At 43.2% G+C, this 19,113-nt stretch overlaps 1 protein-coding gene across 1 annotated transcript in view; it reads right to left on the bottom strand.

The window, feature by feature from the left end:
* LOC149279450 (cytoplasmic dynein 1 heavy chain 1-like) overlaps nucleotides 1-18,812 on the bottom strand; it is a 32,929-nt gene extending 14,117 nt beyond the window's left edge. Inside the window, exons 1-47 of the mRNA XM_089501178.1 lie at nucleotides 18,560-18,812; nucleotides 17,164-17,251; nucleotides 16,809-16,982; nucleotides 16,342-16,597; nucleotides 16,035-16,221; nucleotides 15,661-15,932; nucleotides 15,294-15,521; nucleotides 14,037-15,113; nucleotides 13,766-13,945; nucleotides 13,535-13,684; nucleotides 13,059-13,205; nucleotides 12,820-12,960; nucleotides 12,540-12,716; nucleotides 12,306-12,416; nucleotides 12,104-12,223; nucleotides 11,495-11,734; nucleotides 11,168-11,323; nucleotides 10,874-10,987; nucleotides 10,628-10,738; nucleotides 10,292-10,501; nucleotides 9,886-10,032; nucleotides 9,637-9,803; nucleotides 9,358-9,531; nucleotides 8,884-9,049; nucleotides 8,555-8,743; nucleotides 8,272-8,469; nucleotides 7,733-8,015; nucleotides 7,359-7,459; nucleotides 7,048-7,207; nucleotides 6,577-6,817; nucleotides 6,254-6,437; nucleotides 5,717-5,929; nucleotides 5,390-5,628; nucleotides 4,941-5,097; nucleotides 4,008-4,235; nucleotides 3,678-3,908; nucleotides 3,456-3,596; nucleotides 2,955-3,188; nucleotides 2,572-2,778; nucleotides 2,344-2,465; nucleotides 1,868-2,033; nucleotides 1,556-1,719; nucleotides 1,337-1,466; nucleotides 909-1,042; nucleotides 568-682; nucleotides 310-471; nucleotides 16-230 (exon numbers count right to left, since the gene is read on the bottom strand). Coding sequence (XP_089357304.1) covers nucleotides 16-230; nucleotides 310-471; nucleotides 568-682; nucleotides 909-1,042; nucleotides 1,337-1,466; nucleotides 1,556-1,719; nucleotides 1,868-2,033; nucleotides 2,344-2,465; nucleotides 2,572-2,778; nucleotides 2,955-3,188; nucleotides 3,456-3,596; nucleotides 3,678-3,908; nucleotides 4,008-4,235; nucleotides 4,941-5,097; nucleotides 5,390-5,628; nucleotides 5,717-5,929; nucleotides 6,254-6,437; nucleotides 6,577-6,817; nucleotides 7,048-7,207; nucleotides 7,359-7,459; nucleotides 7,733-8,015; nucleotides 8,272-8,469; nucleotides 8,555-8,743; nucleotides 8,884-9,049; nucleotides 9,358-9,531; nucleotides 9,637-9,803; nucleotides 9,886-10,032; nucleotides 10,292-10,501; nucleotides 10,628-10,738; nucleotides 10,874-10,987; nucleotides 11,168-11,323; nucleotides 11,495-11,734; nucleotides 12,104-12,223; nucleotides 12,306-12,416; nucleotides 12,540-12,716; nucleotides 12,820-12,960; nucleotides 13,059-13,205; nucleotides 13,535-13,684; nucleotides 13,766-13,945; nucleotides 14,037-15,113; nucleotides 15,294-15,521; nucleotides 15,661-15,932; nucleotides 16,035-16,221; nucleotides 16,342-16,597; nucleotides 16,809-16,982; nucleotides 17,164-17,251; nucleotides 18,560-18,812 — 9,260 coding nt within the window. The remainder of the gene's footprint in view (nucleotides 1-15; nucleotides 231-309; nucleotides 472-567; nucleotides 683-908; nucleotides 1,043-1,336; nucleotides 1,467-1,555; nucleotides 1,720-1,867; nucleotides 2,034-2,343; nucleotides 2,466-2,571; nucleotides 2,779-2,954; nucleotides 3,189-3,455; nucleotides 3,597-3,677; nucleotides 3,909-4,007; nucleotides 4,236-4,940; nucleotides 5,098-5,389; nucleotides 5,629-5,716; nucleotides 5,930-6,253; nucleotides 6,438-6,576; nucleotides 6,818-7,047; nucleotides 7,208-7,358; nucleotides 7,460-7,732; nucleotides 8,016-8,271; nucleotides 8,470-8,554; nucleotides 8,744-8,883; nucleotides 9,050-9,357; nucleotides 9,532-9,636; nucleotides 9,804-9,885; nucleotides 10,033-10,291; nucleotides 10,502-10,627; nucleotides 10,739-10,873; nucleotides 10,988-11,167; nucleotides 11,324-11,494; nucleotides 11,735-12,103; nucleotides 12,224-12,305; nucleotides 12,417-12,539; nucleotides 12,717-12,819; nucleotides 12,961-13,058; nucleotides 13,206-13,534; nucleotides 13,685-13,765; nucleotides 13,946-14,036; nucleotides 15,114-15,293; nucleotides 15,522-15,660; nucleotides 15,933-16,034; nucleotides 16,222-16,341; nucleotides 16,598-16,808; nucleotides 16,983-17,163; nucleotides 17,252-18,559) is intronic.
* Nucleotides 18,813-19,113: the final 301 nt, after the last annotated feature.

Raw genomic sequence — 19,113 nt, forward strand, 5'->3', positions numbered from 1 at the left:
ATCAAACGAACAGACCTGTTGAACAGAGCTGGGGATGTGGCAGCCCTGTCTTTCAAGCCTTCCGAGGATGGATTCATGGTGAAGACCACATGGAGATTACGAATGACCTGGCTGGTGAACCACTTGTACAATTCTTCATGAGAATCCAGCATCAAGCCTTCTTTTTGGGCTCCCTCTTTACATTGTGTCATTAGCGTTGAATATTCATCACCCTCAAACAATCCTGGAACCTATTTTTTTTAAATAAAAAGGATGTGAACACCGATCTTGGGTTCTTAACAAAGGTGTGATGGCGTGCACAAAACGTACCTCTCCGTTGGCTAGTAGCGTGTTCATGCGTTCCAGGAACCCTGAATCCAGCACGTTGGATTCATCCATGATAAACGCAATCTTCTCATTCTTGCAGCCCGAACGCCTCAGCACAGTTCTCAGGTCTTCATCAAAGTCTTCTCCGGTGTACTTGCGGTGCACCTGGATTAATTTCATGATTAATTGAAACCATTTTAGCTAAAGACCAATATGGTCCCCCCCCCCAAAAAAAACAAACAAACAAAAAAAAAAAAGTACCTTAATTTGATAAACGCTTAAACCGTTCATCCAGGCGACAAAGCGTGAGAGAGTCGTCTTCCCTGCTCCACTCACTCCAATGAGAAGCAAATGACCTTGTGGCTGTCTGAAAATTCTTCATAGGGGAGAACAAAACAAATCTTACGATAACATCTCAAATTGCGTCAAATAAATCAAAATAAAAGCGGGGTGGTGTTCCTTTTTGACGTTAACAAGAAACAGGTTAAAAGGCGCATTAAAGGCAATTAATATGGCATATTACACACAAAAGACACTTCTGTCATATGACCGGCATGCTCCCCCCCCCCGGGATACACTAGATGTTCTGCGGTAAGCCTTACCTGTCAATCCTCAAGACATGGTCTAAGACTTCATTAAACAGTACGAGGGGCACATCCAGCTCTTCTTCATAGAAGACCTTCAGACGAGCTTTCACATAGTCCCTGAGTTCTTCTTGATCAACTGGTATGTAATCCTGTAAGAGGATGGATTAATCGTTGCAACAATCGTTCGGTATGTATGAAGATTCTTAGTTTAGTTCTTTGTGAGCAGAGGGGAGGAATTTACTGGAAAGTATTGATCATCCATAGCACTCAAAATATTTAAGACCAAGCTGATAATAGCATTAAGAACATAGAAGGGCGGTAGAAATAACCTACGGCTGGATTCAAATTTAGAATCATTGCCTACAATGTTGAAACAAAACACACAAATAAATATAAAACACAACACAACCCACAAATATAAAACACACATGCATATCCAGTACCTTGGAGAGCCAGTTGCTGTACAGAATGGGCCTATTCAGCGCCTTTTCTTTTTCCACATTTGGGAAGTGTTTCAGGGCCACCATGTCAATGTTCTCATCCGTCCAGCGCCTCTCTTCATCTTCAACAAGTCTGATTAAAATAAAGCAGCCATTTGGTGGTTCTGCATGGCACACGGTTCAGATTTAACATGCATCGGCGTGGCAGGCAAGTAACAGTACCTGTCTTGGAAGAGCCGAAGGGCTTCATGTGCCCAGATTCTGATGAGACCCTCGACAGGGAGGGTTTCAAGGGGTCTCAATGCTTCAAAGATACCCCTCACCCACCGGGTCATTTCACGGGGCGAGTAGATGTAATGCGGCTGAGTGTCTTGCGTAAATCTCTCCTGAAATACAGTAATTGGAAAAATAAACCCATTTGTTAGACTCTTCAAGACAGCAGAAAAGCTCACATTTATAAACCCACTCGACTATTTCCCCATTTGAGCAAATTCTCGCGCCATACAATAAACCGGTAGCAAAAAGGTTCCGTACCTGTGACATGGTGTAGAATTCCACCATGGCTGCGGTTAGAGGTTCTGCGTACGTGCGCAGAGAGGGGATGAGTCTCAGCATTGCACGATTGAACGTTCCATAAATCTGGGTCAATGATGCTGGCCCTGGGTAATCTACATAAACTACAGGTACATGACGCAAGAACCTAAACAGGAGTCAAAGAAATACGATTAAATGTTCTGTGCGCACAATCGTTTATGATCGATATTGAAATGCCACCATTGTACAGAGTAAAATGGAATCTTAAGTCCAAAAGGATGAGGAGCCCATGGCTCCTTAACCAACCCGTCCAACAGAAATTCATTGTAGTTGACAGATCCTCGTTCAGACCTGGAGTAAAAAGTGATCTACAAAACCCAACAAGGCATATACACCCCAAAAACAATTCTATTCTAGTTTAGGTGAAGACTACCTCTTTGCAACCGACCCATTTCCATTTCTCTATTGTCCTTTACCTGTGAGACAGAGGCTTTCTTCCAGGGTCAGTAGGTGGGTTACAAGCGCCAACAAACTGGATTCTCTCCAGCTTCACCCATGTTTGGTCAGAGGTTCTATAAAATCCTCCGTGTTCAACCATCTAAAAATAAAAAAAAATAAAAAAATCAAATAAGGGAATTAGCTGCGATTATCACAGCTGCCACCCATTACAACAGGCAAGTCACGAAGACCTGTGCAAGCAGTACCTGCCGGATGAAAGATATAACCCTCTGTGTTCCGTACTTGTCCATGTCTGGCAGGTTAATTTCGTCACAAAAGAGCACCAACCATTTTCCCAGCTGCACCGGTGCCAGTACTACACCGTTTGGTGTTCTTCTGTATTCGCAGTAGTGATCGAAGGTTTTAAGCAAGAGCTCTGGTGTGGTAGCGCTGGAGAAGTTCAGCCCGACAACCTGTAACGAGAATGGAAGTCTGTAAAAAGGCTATATAATGTCGTTCAGAATGCTTCATATCATACCAACATAAAACGTTTTCCAAAAGGTGAAAAATGGAACGGTAATGCCAACTTAACGGCTTCTGCTACCATACAAATGTTGGGATATTTCCCAGACATCACAGGATCTTTTACCTCCATGTCTGGTAGAGCTCTCAGGGCGCTGAATAGAGTCATGGTCTTGCCAGACCCAGGTGGACCACAGAGGACAAGCGGCTTGTGTTCCGCCAGCCAAGTGTAAAGCAGAGCTTCATGTCGGACGGTATCCAGAGTAGGAACGACAACATCGGGCGCTGCCACCTTGTGGGTTTCAACTTCAATCTGAGGCACTTTGGCCTGCCACGGCACCCATTCTCCACTAATGGAGACCTAAGTGGTTAAAAGAGCCACAAACGTAAAGGAATAAAGGGATACAAAAATCCAAACGCTATCTTTTCCCCCAGCTTTTACAGTCACTTAGTTGCTGGTTAACACATGTGCTGCTTTTAATGCTAGCTATTATGTTACTGCAGAAATAGTTTACATGATCACTGACTTCTGAGTCCGTTTGTCTTAACATGAGCTGATCCATGGGCATCAATTAAGTAGATCTTAACAAAAAGATAGAGGACCAGAGGTGCATTTACTATTTCATACCTCATAATCGATGATTGGTATATTGGGCGTAGTCGGCAGTGGAATGGTTGTAATTCTCCTGATATATTCACCCAGCTCAGCCCTAATTTTTAGACGACCATCTCCAGAGAACGACCACAGAACGGCATAGATAAGGTAACGCTGTTTAGAACAAATACACGTTTACCAGAACAATAAAAAACAAAACAAAAAACACAGCACTATTTCTCCCCCATCCGTTACCTGTATGTAGCGTTCCAATTGTTCAATGGGCATCGGAAAGTCCGGATGGTTGGCATTGTACTGGGCAACATTGCGACAGGCCTGGTGCAACATGGAGAACAATGACCCCAGGCAGCGCAAGCGAGTGAGATCCATGATGTGCTCCAATTTAAAGGCATGCTCAAGAGCTTTGATTACCAGACCGTTTGATGTGAAATAAGGCTGCAACACAGTCGCTGCATCTCTCTGAATCTATAGCAGAAGGAAAAAATAATAAAGCGCCATTCCTAACTGCAACTTTCACATACGATACCACAGCCCGAAAACTCCCCCCCCCCCCCCAATTTGTACCTGGAGCATTGGAGACGAAGATTCTTCACCTTCATCTTCTTTGCCCTTCCTCATTCTCTGAGCCTCGTCTTCTCCCTCGTCTAGCGGGATGCTGCGCATTCTGGCCAGGAAGTTGTTGAAGATCATGTCTGTGCTCAGGACATCCTCACTGAACCAGACCATGCCACATCTTGACACGGTTGCCAAAGTAGCATATTTCAGGTCCTGTACTTCAAACATTATCCGCACCTACAGGAAGAAGCAATGATTGTAAATGTAGCAAATAACATCGCAGAACAGATAGAGTAAATTATATATATACCGTATTTGCTGTGCCCCATGATATGCCTTTTAACCCTCTATATGCCACTGTGCCACATGATATGCCTTTTGACCCCCTATGTGCCACTCTGCCTCCAGAAATGCCTTATACCCCTATATGCCACTCTGGCATTTAGGGGGTTAAAAGGCATATTATGGGGCAGAGTGGCATATAGGGAGGTAAAAGGCATTTCAGGGGTTAAAAGGCATTTCACAGAGCACTCTGCCTCCAGAAATGCCTTACACCCCCCCATTTAACACTCCCCCTCCCTCCTCCAAACTTACCGGTGCTTCTGAGTTGGGGGGGCGCATAACACAGGAGGATCCAGGTCCCCTGCATCTGAGCCCCTGGTGCTTAGTCCAGGCAAGTAAGTTGGAGGGGGGGGCATAACACAGGAGGATCCAGGTCCCCAGCATCGCTGCGGGGGATCTGGATCTTAGTCTCATAATCAGACCTATTTGAGGTCTGATTATAAGACAACCCTGATTATAAGACGAGGGGTATTTTTCAAAGCATTTGCTCTGGAAAAAAACTCGTCTTATAATCGAGCAAATATGGCAGATATATATATATATATATATTGATTTAAAATACTTATTTTTACGTTATGACATGCTAAAATCTGTAATTACGTTTGGTGGGAGGCTGAGACGTTCTCCGTTGGGAAGGGTCAGAAGTTTGTTATCATCCAATACGGAATTCAGATTCTCAACCCATTCTGGGTCAACATCACCATCAAAGATAATCCACTGACGTTTGTGTAGCTCTCCTCTGACATTGTCGATAATCCTGAGAAGAGGGGTGTGGGGAGAAGATGTTATAACAGTTTTATGTTCCAGCCTACAGAATGGGCAACTATGCAGTACAAATTTTCACAAAATTACATTAAATCTATTAATATTACAAGTCACTAAGCAATGTAGCAAGTAGTTACTAGAACAGCTGCAGACACTCAAGAATAGAGTATGATGAGAGGGCTTTAAACAGTGTTTTCTAAGAAACTATGCCGAACTTAGAAACGTAGAAAGCGACGGCAGATAAGAACCAGTAGGCCCGTCCAGTCTGCCCAACTTAGACTTACTTCCTCAGAACGTGTGTGAAGAGACCGTCGGTCCATTCCCTGGTGTTTGGATCCAGCGTGCCATACAGATGGTCTTTACTGATAGCTTTGGGATCAATGATGTGGGAAACCCCTTCAACCCCTTCCAGTCTTTCTAAGGCTTTCAACAAAACTCTCCAGGCCATGGTTTTCCCGCTTCCAGAGGGGCCCACCATCATCAAGCCATGGTTAATCTGCGTGATCTGGTACAGTTGCAAGACCTGAAACAGACGAAAACCAAAAATAGAAAAAGTGTTCCCTACTACGCAAAAACTTTCCAAACTGACAAGTCGCTCTGGAGCTCTGTACCTTCTCCACCCACATGCCACCAACTTCTTCTCCATCGCCATATGTAAGGTACATTTCCTGGCACACTCTCTTCAGCTCCTCTCGAAGGGCAGTCATTTCTCCGCGGTGGTACTGGACCCCAGGGAAAACGTCAGACAACAAACTGAACAGCAGAGGAATATCTTCTGCAACCAATTTCGGCACCATTGTTTCACAGACACTTTGGATCAAGATCTTAAAAAAGGAAGAAGGGGGGGAAAAAAAATACAAAAAAAACAAAAATACTGGTTTATGATACAGAAGACAATGTCAGTAGAATAGATCTAAATAATGGCTGGATTGTTAGAGGCCTGTAAGACACTAGGAATACCCAGAACTATCCAAATATAATCACCCGCCATAGCATGAAACAAGTCTCTGAAGGGTAGCGGTAATATTTAAGGATAGTAGCTAAATCTGTGTCTTTTGCCCCGAGGTCAGCTGGGTTATGAGATACTAGACAAACAGCAGCCAGAGCTAGAAGGAAAACCAAACCAAAAAAAAACCAAAAAACCCTACTTCTTGTTCTGGAAGGTTTTCTGCAACGTCTCCCTCGTCGACAACCTCGCCACGTTCCTCTTTCTGCTTTTTGATTTTCTGAATGCGCTCTCGTTTCACGTTACCAGCACTGATCAAGACGCTTTTTAGTGCTCTCAGGCCGAAGTCATAATGGCTTTGAGATGAAAGCTGCTCATCGCACAGCCTGAAAAAAAAGCACATACGGTCACCATCAGATCCCTTCCATTGTCATTTAGCAACAAAAAGGTATTGTGGAGTTCATAGCAGCTAGCCAGATAAACCTTCTACAATAACGCAAAGCAAAGCAACATGCATATACTCACTTGAAGAATGGCACGATCTTGTTGGCAAGTATTTCAGCAGTTCGGAAGCCTTGAGAGTACAACATGACCTGCGCGATCAACTGGCGGTCAGGCTTGGTCATGGCCAAGCTTCGGAAGAGTTTCTTCAAGTTATCAGGCAAGTTGGATCGGCCAGCATATCCAGGATTCATGGTGATGAAGATAGCCATGTCAGGACTGACTTTCACTTGTTTATTCAGCAGTTCACACATGATAGTAAGACCTAAAAATTTAAAGGTATGAAGTTATCCATGACTATAGTTGGACTCAGTGCCATCTGTATCTATTTAATGAACTATTCCACCCCAAACAGAGGCTTTGAAACGAATGTTCCCACTGGACACATAATTTACAGATTCTAAAATAAGGACCTCGACGAGTTTTTGGCCAAGCTACGTTTAATGCCGGTCCAGAACAAAACCTAAGCAGCACAACAAATCTCCAACGACTCACTTCTGTCACGGTTTGGATTGGAGTGTTCTCGCAGAGCCTCCTGAATACACTGCACTTGCTGGGATACCGCAGACAGCATGCGCTCCTCAAGCCTGTTAAACTCATCAAAACAGCCCCAAGCTCCCACTTGACAAAGTCCCACAAATATACGACCCATGGCCTGAAATGGGAGAAAGAAAACAAAACAAAAAATTACTTTGGAAAAACAAAAGATCACATCAAGTATAATTCTCTGAATATGAGATAAATATGAAAAACCCTTGTTCATGAACATTGAAATAAATGGGGTTTTTTTTTTAATTTATTTTTACCTGGAAGTCAAAGGTTTCATCACAGTTGAAAACCAGCACGAAGCGTCCGAGCTGGTGACCGAGGGCCTTAACTGACTCGGTCTTTCCAGTACCAGCAGGACCTGTTTGCAGAAACAGCATGTTTATAGAGCAAGTTTAACCAAAAGTAATTAGTCATTTTAAGTGAACAGGTATAGACATTTCAACAGCATTTTTAGGTGTAATGGACACCAATGAATGGACGGCTCATTGCCATCAGAGAGGCAGAAAATATAAGGGAGGCAAGAATAAAAACAGAAAGGAAGACAGTATGTTACAGAAGACAACGAAAGCATATAATACAAATGAAGAAAGCGAAGACAGAGCACATTTCACTAAAAAGGGTAATCACGCACCAAAGGGTGAACCTCCGAGTCTCGCCTCCAGGGCCTGGGTCATTGTCAAGTAGCAGCGATCAGTGAGAGGAGTTTGCACCAGTTTGTCCTGAACTCCCAGGTACTCAAAGCCATAATTGAACTTGGCGTTGGCCATCTGGATCGAGAGCTGCTGCAAGACATCCGTCTGTTTAGGATCAAAGTAGAATCTCATCTGGCTCAGCCATTCAAAGGACTTGGGGTTGTCGATTCGGTTTTTAATGAGCGTTCTGGTAACATCTCTCTGGTGCACCAGCTCTGTAATCTGTGGAACAAGCATTTCAATAGTTAAAACACAGAAAATGGTTACAGAAATCAAACGAATGACAAAATGTATATAGTTTGAAATATTATCTAAAGCTCCAGTTCAGGTTTAATCCACACGAACTAAACTGGCTTAATATAAAAGTCTGAGGACTAGATTAGATATACACACACACACACATACACACTATATTGTATATATAAATACAAACACACAGATATAGATATAATTATATGTATATGCACATATGCCCTACCAAGTGCTCCAGTTTTCTCCTGCGCAGAGGTGGCTGCTCCATCAGCACGGAATCTGCCAGCACAGTCAGGGTAACCTCCACGTTGGTGAGCACGGCCTGCACCGCACCGGCATCCGCTCCGCCACCAGAAATGCTGTTTAGGGCCGATTCCACATTCTCTGACCACGCGATCTGAGCAGAGAGGACAACCAGCTGAGCCTAAAAGAGACAATGACAACGGTTACATTACATTCTTGGGATATACGGCAAACGCACCCATTGCACAGCTCTATAGAATAAATACCTGATATTTGTCAATCCAGGATATGTAAGTGGCGGGATCGATTGATTTGGATTTGCCAAAAATTTCAACTTCTGTGACCGATTCGGCGAGCAGTTTTGCCAAAGTCACCCTCATTTCTTTTTCTACGAGTGTAAGCCACTCGTTAATCTTGGGATGTTCAGTGATTGACACCGGTGTCTTGAAGAGCACCTGTAACAAAGAAAGTATTTCATCACATGGGCTACATAAGATTAGGTTTTATACACCGCATGAATTGTTTCATTCATACACTAGACACATCAGTGGGTTACTCTTCCTTATTGTTATAAAATCCCTTTTTTTTTTTTTACCTCTTCTCCTTCTCGAGATGAGATTCCAAGAACAACTGTGCTATCCTCATTTAAGATGATGCTCGAAACACCGGCAAACATTTTCTTGAAGTGCTTCTGCAGTTTGGGAACATTCTTGCTGTTCCCGATAATTTCCAGAAGATCTTCATCACCAACAAAGTAGAAACTAAATATTGCATAGATGGAGATGAAAAATACTCATATAAATGTTATATCTTGAGACGTTATACAAGGAAGTTATAAACGGCTGGAGAAGTATTGCAGGATTCAGGTGTATGAATTCTGCACATTTTTAATACAGTCGCAGGCTACACAGGATTTCACAAAATCATAAATAGGGATATGATGAAGCGCGACACAAATTTCAGCTTCTGTGACAGATTCAGCAAAACATTTATATAACTGCAGCCAGGATATAATTAAAAAAAAAAAAGTAAGATATCACATTTCACGGCCATGTTGTAGAACTCTCACCGTGGGAACGAGGATCGCTCCCTTTCCAGATATTCTCCCAGGGCTTTTTGGATTTTCCCCAGCAAGTCTGCTAGTCTTTCTAGGGACCTCTGAACGCCTTGGATGTTGAGGACGTCCATAACAAGCGGCGACTTGGTGACTTTCTTCATAAGAGCCAAGAACTCTGTACTGATGCTGCAGAAAGAAGAAAGGGACAGTTGATTATAGGAAAACAGAAAAGAAAACAAAGAGAACAGCGTACCCTACATACCCTGCATACATGCAGTTTACGGAAAATACCTCTGGAATCGCTGAGTTTCAACAGGAAGCAGGTGTTTTATGTCCGCGCTACCGGTGAAGATGCCCTCCAGGTACACCCAACGCCTCTGGACATCAATCCACACATCAAAGAGAGCCATGATCCGGTTGAGTTTGTCTTCCCAGCTCAGTGCATCCTCCTCAAAAACCTAATTTCAAAAAGAGTTTACAACGATAAATAATAAAACAAAGAATAAAGCAAAACACCAGTATTCTTGGACAAGGTTTTACCTTGTAGTAAGGAGAAAGCTTCATGGCGGACACGCTGTTGATATGTTCTTTGACTTTATTGAACAAATCGTCCCAGCCGCGGATGAGGCGACATTTGTTTTGATAATTGACCAAGTCCAGTTCATATGCATTCCAAACTTCTCTAATCTGGAAAGAGAATTCATAATATATTTTTGAGTGACTGTTTGGAAATAACGTATCTTTAATAGTAAATGGGTTCCGAGTCAGTTACCAGATCTGGTTCTGGCCTTTTTACCAAAACTGGCCACCGGCTACTTTATATACCATGAGAAGATGTGGAGGTGAACCTCAATTACACAAATAGTAATTGAGCTATAAATAGTGTATGCTATAATATATATATTATACACATACACTATTTATATAATGAATTTAATATACATACCTGCTTCAAGAATTCCTCCAAGGCCATTTCACCTTGTGCGACAAGCAGAACATCCTTGACGATCGCTTCATTCCTTTGCAAATCCACATCCCAGATTTGTCCCAGGGTAAGTTCTGACACAACCCAGTTTACGTGCAGCCGCTTCATAAGTTGTTTCCAGTGGCGGTCTTTCAAAGCCTCAGATTTCAGCTCAATGACGAGCATATTTACCTGTTAAAATAAAATGAAAAGGAACACATAGTACATCACAGAAAAAAAACAAAAAAACAAACAAAGGCAAAGAGTTGACAAGCATGGTGTTAAAGAGAACAATAATACAATTAAAAAAAAAAATACCTTCATGTAACCCTTTAGGAGCCTTTGCACATATTCATAGGATGCATACTGGCGCAGACGGGCAGGGAAGTTCTTCAGCTGGTTTAAGAGTCCATCCAGACTTTGCCGCAGCTGAAAGCACAAAATAACTTTGTAAAACAGTAAAAATGCCAAAATCAGACAAAGTTTCAACTGGATGGCAAAATTTAACATAAGCAGCGAAGGAAATGGCATTGTATCGCAACCAAAGTTTCAGAGGTTACATACCTTACGAGGTTGAACCGACACCCATGGCTGCTCCTTCATTTGGTCGATCTGCTCCCACACCTTGGAGAGCTCAGACCAGACGCCCTTCAGATCTTGTAGTTCTTCTAAGGCTACCTGGAGTTCACAGAAAACAAATCCTCTTCACTAAATATAAATGAAGCAGTTTGTGAAGGATGAACAGGTGAGCCCCGTCCCAGGCCAATCCTTGCTACTTAATCTAGAATGTGTTTACTGCACACAATATGACATTTCTAGCGCTATGGGAGGAAAAAAAAGGGGAAAAACAAAACCTACCTGCACTCTTTCCTCACTGCCGCTCAGGAGTCCTGTGTCTGTTAACTCCAAGGCTTCCTTGGCTTTGGCACATTTTTCGCGGTCATCTTTGAGTCGGCCAAACTTTCCTTCGTATATCGTGAGTGCCTGCAAAGCGTCTTCAGGACGCAAGCTTCCCTAAAGCACAGGAATGAGCATTGTTAGAAGATACTTACTTTGTTAATACGTTTAGATGACAATTCAGAGGCCTTCACACAATATTCAGACACTGCTCGCTCTCTATACATAAAATGTGCATTCCACATACAGATTGCTCTTAACTCAAATCACATGGAAACAGAATCCTACCCCCACAGGCTTGGTCTTCTCCCAATCAGTCAGCAGATCAATGGAGCGACTTTCCACCGCCCGGTCCTCCTGAACAATTTTCATCTGCAGGTTTGCCACTTGTTGCTGAATAGCAGAATCCTTACGGCGCATGATGTCATTGAACGCCCCCCATTCTCCCTCAATATTGTCAATGTACAGCCAGGAAGAGGGGAACTGGAATCTTTGCTTCTCCAGCAATCGCTGCCCATTTCTGTAAAGCTAAAGGAATAAAACCATCCACAAGTCACACTGACAGCCTCCACATACAATGTACAGCCATTACACACTAAAGGCAGAATGTGAAACACTGGTGTCCTTTGTCATGTCTACTGGGTGCTCTAGCTCACCCCCCCTATTGATTATTGTCGCTGCGTTCATGTGTGTAACCCTCCTTACAGCAAATCCAGCCCAAACAATATAAAGTTTGCCAGGAGTGATTTTTACCAACTAGTCCCTGCATGTTGTGCAGCATTATAGGGATCTATAGCAAAAGCTCTGAATTGTGGACCATTTGGCTCATTAAGTAGCGTCGCTAGGCACTGAAGTTTTATTGCCAGTGAGATGAAAACCAAATAAAACAAAACTTACATCGACTTGTTTCTCAAACTGCTTGATCTTTCGTTTCAAAGACTGAACGTAGGTGATGAAAGTCACCGCGTCTGATGTGCTGGCCGTGTCCACTGAATGCTGTTCCAATTCTTGGCGCGACTGGAAATAAGAGTTAAAGTTAGATAGAATAGTGATAAATGTATTGCATTTGGAAGCAGCAATGTATCTAAATCTTTCATACCTTAGAGATTTGTGAATGGAACTCTGTCATGTTTTGTCCAAGCATCTGACCAAATTTGCTCAGCACTTCCTTATGCCAGGAATCGTATTTTAGGTTTACTTTAGACTGAACCTGTTCAAAAAAAGAAAGAATAAAGGGCAGTTGAATATAAAGGTAGATTGTTGCCAACGAGCTGGCTTCCTTGGAAAGTCAAGAACGCACAAAAGCTTGTCTGGTACCGTGGCACAAACAGACCTTGCCATAGTCGATGATAACGGGTCCAAAGTCCTTCCTCGTCTCTGCATTGTCAAACGTTCCTCTGGCCTTCCGGATTTGGACAAGCAGTGCCTGCCATTTGTTCAGGTCTTCTCCAAGACGATTGTAGATGTTTTCTGCTTGCATATCCCACAAGCACTGGTACTGCAGCCACACCTGTGACATGCAAAATGATTACAACAAACCATTTACTCCTGGGCTACTAAAGCGCGTGGACCACAAAAAGACCAATTTGTAACGATGGGTGTTTTTATCTCACCTTAACATACTGCTCAACCTCGGTCACTATGCCCATCACAGCTGAATAGGCTTCTTCTAGACCTGCAGGTCCATCGGGCATTCGAGTCAGAGCATTTCTGTAACATTTCTCTTCTTCTGACAGCTCATAATGAACACCAACCTTTTTCAAGAAAATAAAGATCCATATGAGCAAAGATGTCAGAAAAATAAAATATAGTTTATTATTTTTAAATCCCAAGTCTGTCATAAGTCACTTACCTGATATCTCTGACTCTGAATTCTGGGCAGGGACAAAATGACCATCTTCCAGGAGAACATTTCTTGATACAGTTTATATCTACAGTCTTCAATTGGTGGGTTCAGATAAATCACTTGGTTTGTGATTCTGAGTTCGTGTACTATGTGCTGCAAAATTCAGAAAATAATTTAGCTCCCCAACCTATAAAATGATAAATGTAGAAACTATATAGAAAGGCAAATATTCCCTTTCTTCTGGCATTATAATAGTTATTATTAGTTATAATAGGAGTTATTACAAGCTTATTATCAACTACTATACAATTTGATTTGTAAAAGATATAACGTCCCCAACATTTTAGACCACGCTAAAATAATAAAATCAGTAGTCACAACGTTAAAAATAATGATCCTGTCTTCTGGGGACACAGTTATCCTGAACCAATGCAGTTCTCTAGGGATGTTAAGAGTAATATATGTACACAATTAAAACGTACTTTAATTTTTGGTTCTCCGCCTGGTTTGTGGCTGACTTGAGGAGCATCTGTGTCCATGTCAACTTCAGCTTTGTCATCAAACTGACCCATCAGGACCTGAGTCCAGGTTTTCAAGCCTGCTTGCAGACGGACTCCCAGAATTCTTTCAATCTAGGGCAGCAATCACACTGTGTGAAATACAAGAGCTTAAACACAAATGGCATGTTATCAAACAGCATCCAAGTACTCTACCTCCATATCAAGTTTGTTGACCCAAATGGGTAAATTGGAGTAGGAATGAAGGTTCAAATCATCCACAGCTTTCTGAATCCTGTTGAGTATCTCAGAGAATGTTTTGTGATCGTACAAACAAGTTTCCAGAGATCTGACCTCCAAATCAATTTTTTCTTCAATGATGAGAAGGTCATCAACCTGCATAGGAACGACAGAGCTTTAACAATGAAACCTTAACTAAAGTAAAAAAAAAAAAAAAACCCCCACTAACCTGTCAGATAAAACATACCTTTTCTTGGAAGTTGAAGACGGTTTCTGCAAGACGCTGAACGTAAGGATCCAGTTTGTAGGATTCCCACACCAGAGCAATACCCTCTGCAATTAGAGCTTGCACCTCCTTCTTCAGGCCAGCAACCAGTAAACTGATACTGTTACGCTCTTCTACTTTCTCGCACGTGCGCTCATACGTACGGACACTTTCAATCAGCGATATCGCGAAAGGATAAAGCTGATTCGCCTGGTGAGCCTTGTTGACAATTGCCAACGGAACACGGAAGCCAAGCCATTTCAAGTTTCTAACTTCCTTAGAAAGGGTTATTATTTCAGGCAAAAAGTTGACCTTCAGCTTGAGCACATTCCCCGTTCTGCCTCTGGCGCGCGTGCTTTCAATGGTAAAAATGCGCCCAGAGACGCCAAGGTTGCGTTGTTGAACCTTCCTCGCCCAATCGTCAAAAATTTCTTGTGTGTTTAGCTTCATGCGGAAACTGTCTCCATCCTGTTTCAATTTCTGTCCTTCTACGTGGTTCTCCCAACCTTTGCCAAGAACATCTTCCACGCGCTTCATGTAAGCAGTCAGCTGCCGGTCAATCTGTTTGGCCCAAATAATGGATCCGGACACAGGAGGTAAATCACGAACATGACTCATCTTGCAGGCTTGACTTTGAGGGTACTGCACCTTGAACTTGTCGTGAAGTGACTCAATGTCATCTTTTACACGCTGGATGAGCTGCGTTTGATATTCACGAATGGCCCCTCTTATGTGCGGTCGGACAAAGAGTGCATTGAATCGCGAGAAGATCCTGAACATTTCATTAGCGTTCTTTGCTGTGCCCAGCTGGTCTCGAAGACGGGCGGTGATTCTTGTCTCCACTCTATCAATTCTTTCGTCGTATCTTTTCAGCGCCGCTTCCCAAGCTTCTGTTCCTTCTTTGGAAACATCTAACCCATCTACCTCTTTGACATTTTCATACGCAAGGTTAACTTCCTCGATGGCGTTGGCATCAGCAGCATCAAAAAGTACTTCTGTCACTTTCAAGTCCTGTGGTTCAGGGACTTCTCCTTGATTTTGCTGGGCAACAGCAGTGACCTTAAAAATAAGATAAGAATCATAAGCACCGAGACATATGGAATATGTCCTAGTTCTTGCAGCGCAGTGCTACCCAAATATTTTTGATCTACATGCTGGTAGGTAACCAATTTATAGGTCAAATGAGCCTTAAATAGTTTGGTGTAAGGACCGACACTGCTCCAAAGTATCGCAAAGTACCTGGGGTCGGAGAACACGGACAATGACAGCTCGGAGCTGTTCATGCTGCCTTCTGAATTTTCTCATCTGATCCAGGCGAGACTGCAGCTTGCGATGAGCTGGATTAATTCTCCACACCATTTTTAGATTTTCTTCTCTCTTGCGTTTGACGATGTCTCTCAGCAGAACCTGAAGTTTCTCATACTCGTCATCCCACGTTTGGAAAACTTCAAAGCATGCAACCATTACCTGAAATAATAAAAAAGCGGACCCATAAGAACAAACAGTATATTAGAGCGGTAAAAAGCGATGTTACCATGTCAACTGCTCGACTATCTTATCCGAGCCTTCATCAAGGTTATTTCATACCACTTCCACTACAATGTACCTTTTCAAATTCTTCATATGCCACATGCATGAGTTTCCTTGTTCCCAAAACTTTTAGGAGCTGGGAGCTGAGGTCTCTGGATATGGCTTCCACAAGACGCAGGGCCCGCTGAATTGGATATTTTGTGTTCCTTATTTTTCGGAGGTGGGTGAAAATTGCCACAAGCGCCTGCCTAATTTTGTCAAGTTCAGTGGCTGACAGGAGGTCATTCAAAGGGAAGTCTTTCATAAGAGGATTGTAGTCGTTGACCGTTTCCAATGCTTGCTTGAGGCCTGAGAAATATTGGATATATTAAGACTCACAGAAGTAGTAGGAAGGTAAACATGGGACAAAGATCACCAAGAACGCCAAAAAGTCCAATACAGAACACTCACCTGTGTCTGTATCAAAGCTCACAGTGGCATGGAAGCGTTTGCCATGCTTTAAGATATCCAAGGTTAGGAGAACCTCTGGACTCTCGCGTTTTTCCTGAATGCGGTATAACGCCCTCTCCAAATTGAGCCAAAAACTGATTTCCTGCAGTGCAGTACCTGATGCCGGATCGCGATCGAGTTTAGTCACCTGCAACAGTCACACGATTTATGTACCGAGAAGACAACGGAAGAGCTGGAACACTTACAGTTATGGATATACCACAAAACTACATGGTTACAAGAAGCAGAAAGAACATTCAAATCATACCTTCTGTATCTCTCTGATCCAGCGATTTACACCCGACTGCAGCTGGTTGAGAAATGTCGCATCTTCCACCTTGTCTCCAAAATCTGTGACTTTGGGCTTTTCTCCCCTTTCATAGCACTGTTTCGCAACGTTGGTGATGTTTGGGTGAATGAGTAGACTAATTTCTGGAATCTCTATATTCTGTTGTAAGTGTAGGAGTCCCATTTCAAGCTCTGCTATCTTTTTCTCGACAGAGGGAGCCATCTTGTCACCATCCCTGCGTATAAACAAAATAATGATAATAAAGGGAAAAAAATAAGTAAAAATAGTAATTTTAGAGCGATACCGCTATATCTTCCCGATCAGTTTATTTATGGTCATGCTACACTGTGCTTGTTGTGCATTGGGTCAGAAAAACAAACACACAGTATTATACAGACTGGAGAGCCCCCCATCTTAAAGCATTTACAAAGATCTGCTCTAATTACCTGTCTGCTTTTCCCGACTCTCGAATGTACGACTTAAAGAAAGGAGCAACAGCGTTGCTTATGAAGGAGTGCAGCGTTTCATACGGGGAGTCCTCGCTGAGCGTCAGAACCCGCAGCTGGGATGATATAGGTTTGTCTGCATCGATGACCGGAGTGCGTTTAATGAAGGCCAAGCTATCGATGGGAAAGAAAAAAGAAAAAAAAAACCAAAAACATGAATATTCATATTACAGAGGATAGAAAGTACAAATCAGGACAAAAAAAATAAAACCATGAAATGCTTGCTATATTCTTCATTTATAAAAGATAATTTCCATTCAAACATAAACATTAAGATTAACAGGCACTCAAATACCTGTTTGACTTGAGTCCGTAGTGAATATCAATGCTGACATTGTAAGAAATGAATTCTCGTTCCTCCTCCCCTTCATCGCCAACATCCTCTGTAATCACAAAAAAGGCAATTTTCAGCGACAGCGTACATAGAGCAGGCCATGCCGTTCTTTCAGGATGCTTAGGAGGGCACAATATGTATTACAAGAAATGTCAATTAGCGAAACGCAAATACCCAATATTAACCGTTTGCATGACATAATAGCGAAAACCCGACTGCTGGCCCTTAGGGACCAGCTACAAAGCCCAGACTCGTGATTTACTAACAGATACGGTAAATCGACTTGTTAAACAGGGTTTTTTAATGGGTTTAAGGACAACCCATTGTCCTTAAGGGGTTAAAAAACTTCAGTAAACCAGAGTAAGACATCACACATAACATAATACACCAATTCATAATAATCACATAGCCCATCCCTCTTATTATTCAACCCCACGCATATAAACTGCCGGCCGGCACCAACACCGCAATGCGGCCTCTCCTCTCACCCGACACACCCAGCAGAACAAAGGATGCCCCATCTTACCACTAAATACACTACACAGAAAACACGATCCGACCAGAGAACACGCAGAGCTTTACTCCCAGCACAAAACACTAATAAATCAGATGCAGGTTACATTGTTTTTTCTTCCATAAAAGCACCCGACACCTTAATCCCAACATGCTGACGGGGGGGGGGGGGGGGGGGACGGGTACCCATTCATATAGATGGATTTAGGAAGTCGCAGCTAAACCCTGGATGCCATTAAAAAGCTTCTAAAGTATCATTTACCCCCCCCCCCCCCGTCCCGTTCCAAAATAATAAAAAGCCATCATGCAAGGGCAAAAAATATTATACTTAGAAATAATACGGTCCGACATTAAAATTCAATAATAATAGAACTAATAAACCGTTCTACTCCCTGAACTGTAATACACGGTATACAAAGTATCTTATTTTGTATAAAAAAAGCAGATCTTTTTTCCCTAAATAATTTCAATTCAAAACAATTAAAATAAACTGTATGGCAGCTATTATGCCCTGTAATACCATCATCTGTCACAGATCATTCATCTTCACGTATTGCAGATATTAAATGACAACTCTCAGAACGCTCAGCCAGAAAGAGGAGAGGCTTCCTGCAGTACAAGCAGAAAGCCACAAGCTTGCCCGCCTTGGTTAATAACTACAGGACACCATCCTAAATATTGCTGAATGACAACTCCCACGAACCGCAGGCAGACTATGGTAGGCAGGCAGGCTGGCTGAGGGTCTTGGGAGTTGTAATAAGGTCAGTGACGCTGCGGATTAGCAGGGACCGGTGACAGGACAGAGCCACACCCGCCCCAGCCGGGGCTTCCCGTCACACCCCACCTTTCAGGGTACTCCTCTCCACCAGGATGGTGTGAATCTGGGGGTCGGACAGGAATTTCCTCATCTGCTCTACAGCGCTCTTCTCCTCCAGGGCGGACTCCAGAGAGGCCGGGGTCTCGCCGCCATCTTCCAGCAGCAGAGGGATGAGCTTTCGGATGTGCTTCTGCAAGACCGAGGCGTCCGCCACATTCTGCACGGCAGCGGACACCTCCAGGTTGGCCGAACCATCATCTCCTCCGCCAGGATCCGACATGACTGCAGTCAACTAGCCGCCGTGCGGTTACCGCCCAAAGAGACAGAGCCAAGTGACAGCGCAGCAGACTTCTTCCCTCAGAAAAGAAGACGGAAGACAGGGAGGGAGGGGTTTACAGTCACGTGGCAAAGGCTCGCCGATTCCATACGGATCATGGGAGGTGTTGTTCCGCCAGTAGCTTCTATCATCGGAAAAGGCAGGCTGCGAACTACAAGATCCATGGACCACTGCGGCGAAAGCTGGCACGCCTGGCAGACAATGCAGGGCCTGTGAATGCTGCATTACGCTGCTGATTTCCAGG

Source organism: Sceloporus occidentalis, unplaced genomic scaffold (genome assembly GCF_023333645.1).
Source record: "Sceloporus occidentalis isolate IW3139 unplaced genomic scaffold, rSceOcc1.0.p SCAF_165, whole genome shotgun sequence".
Taxonomy (NCBI): Eukaryota; Metazoa; Chordata; class Lepidosauria; order Squamata; family Phrynosomatidae; genus Sceloporus; species Sceloporus occidentalis.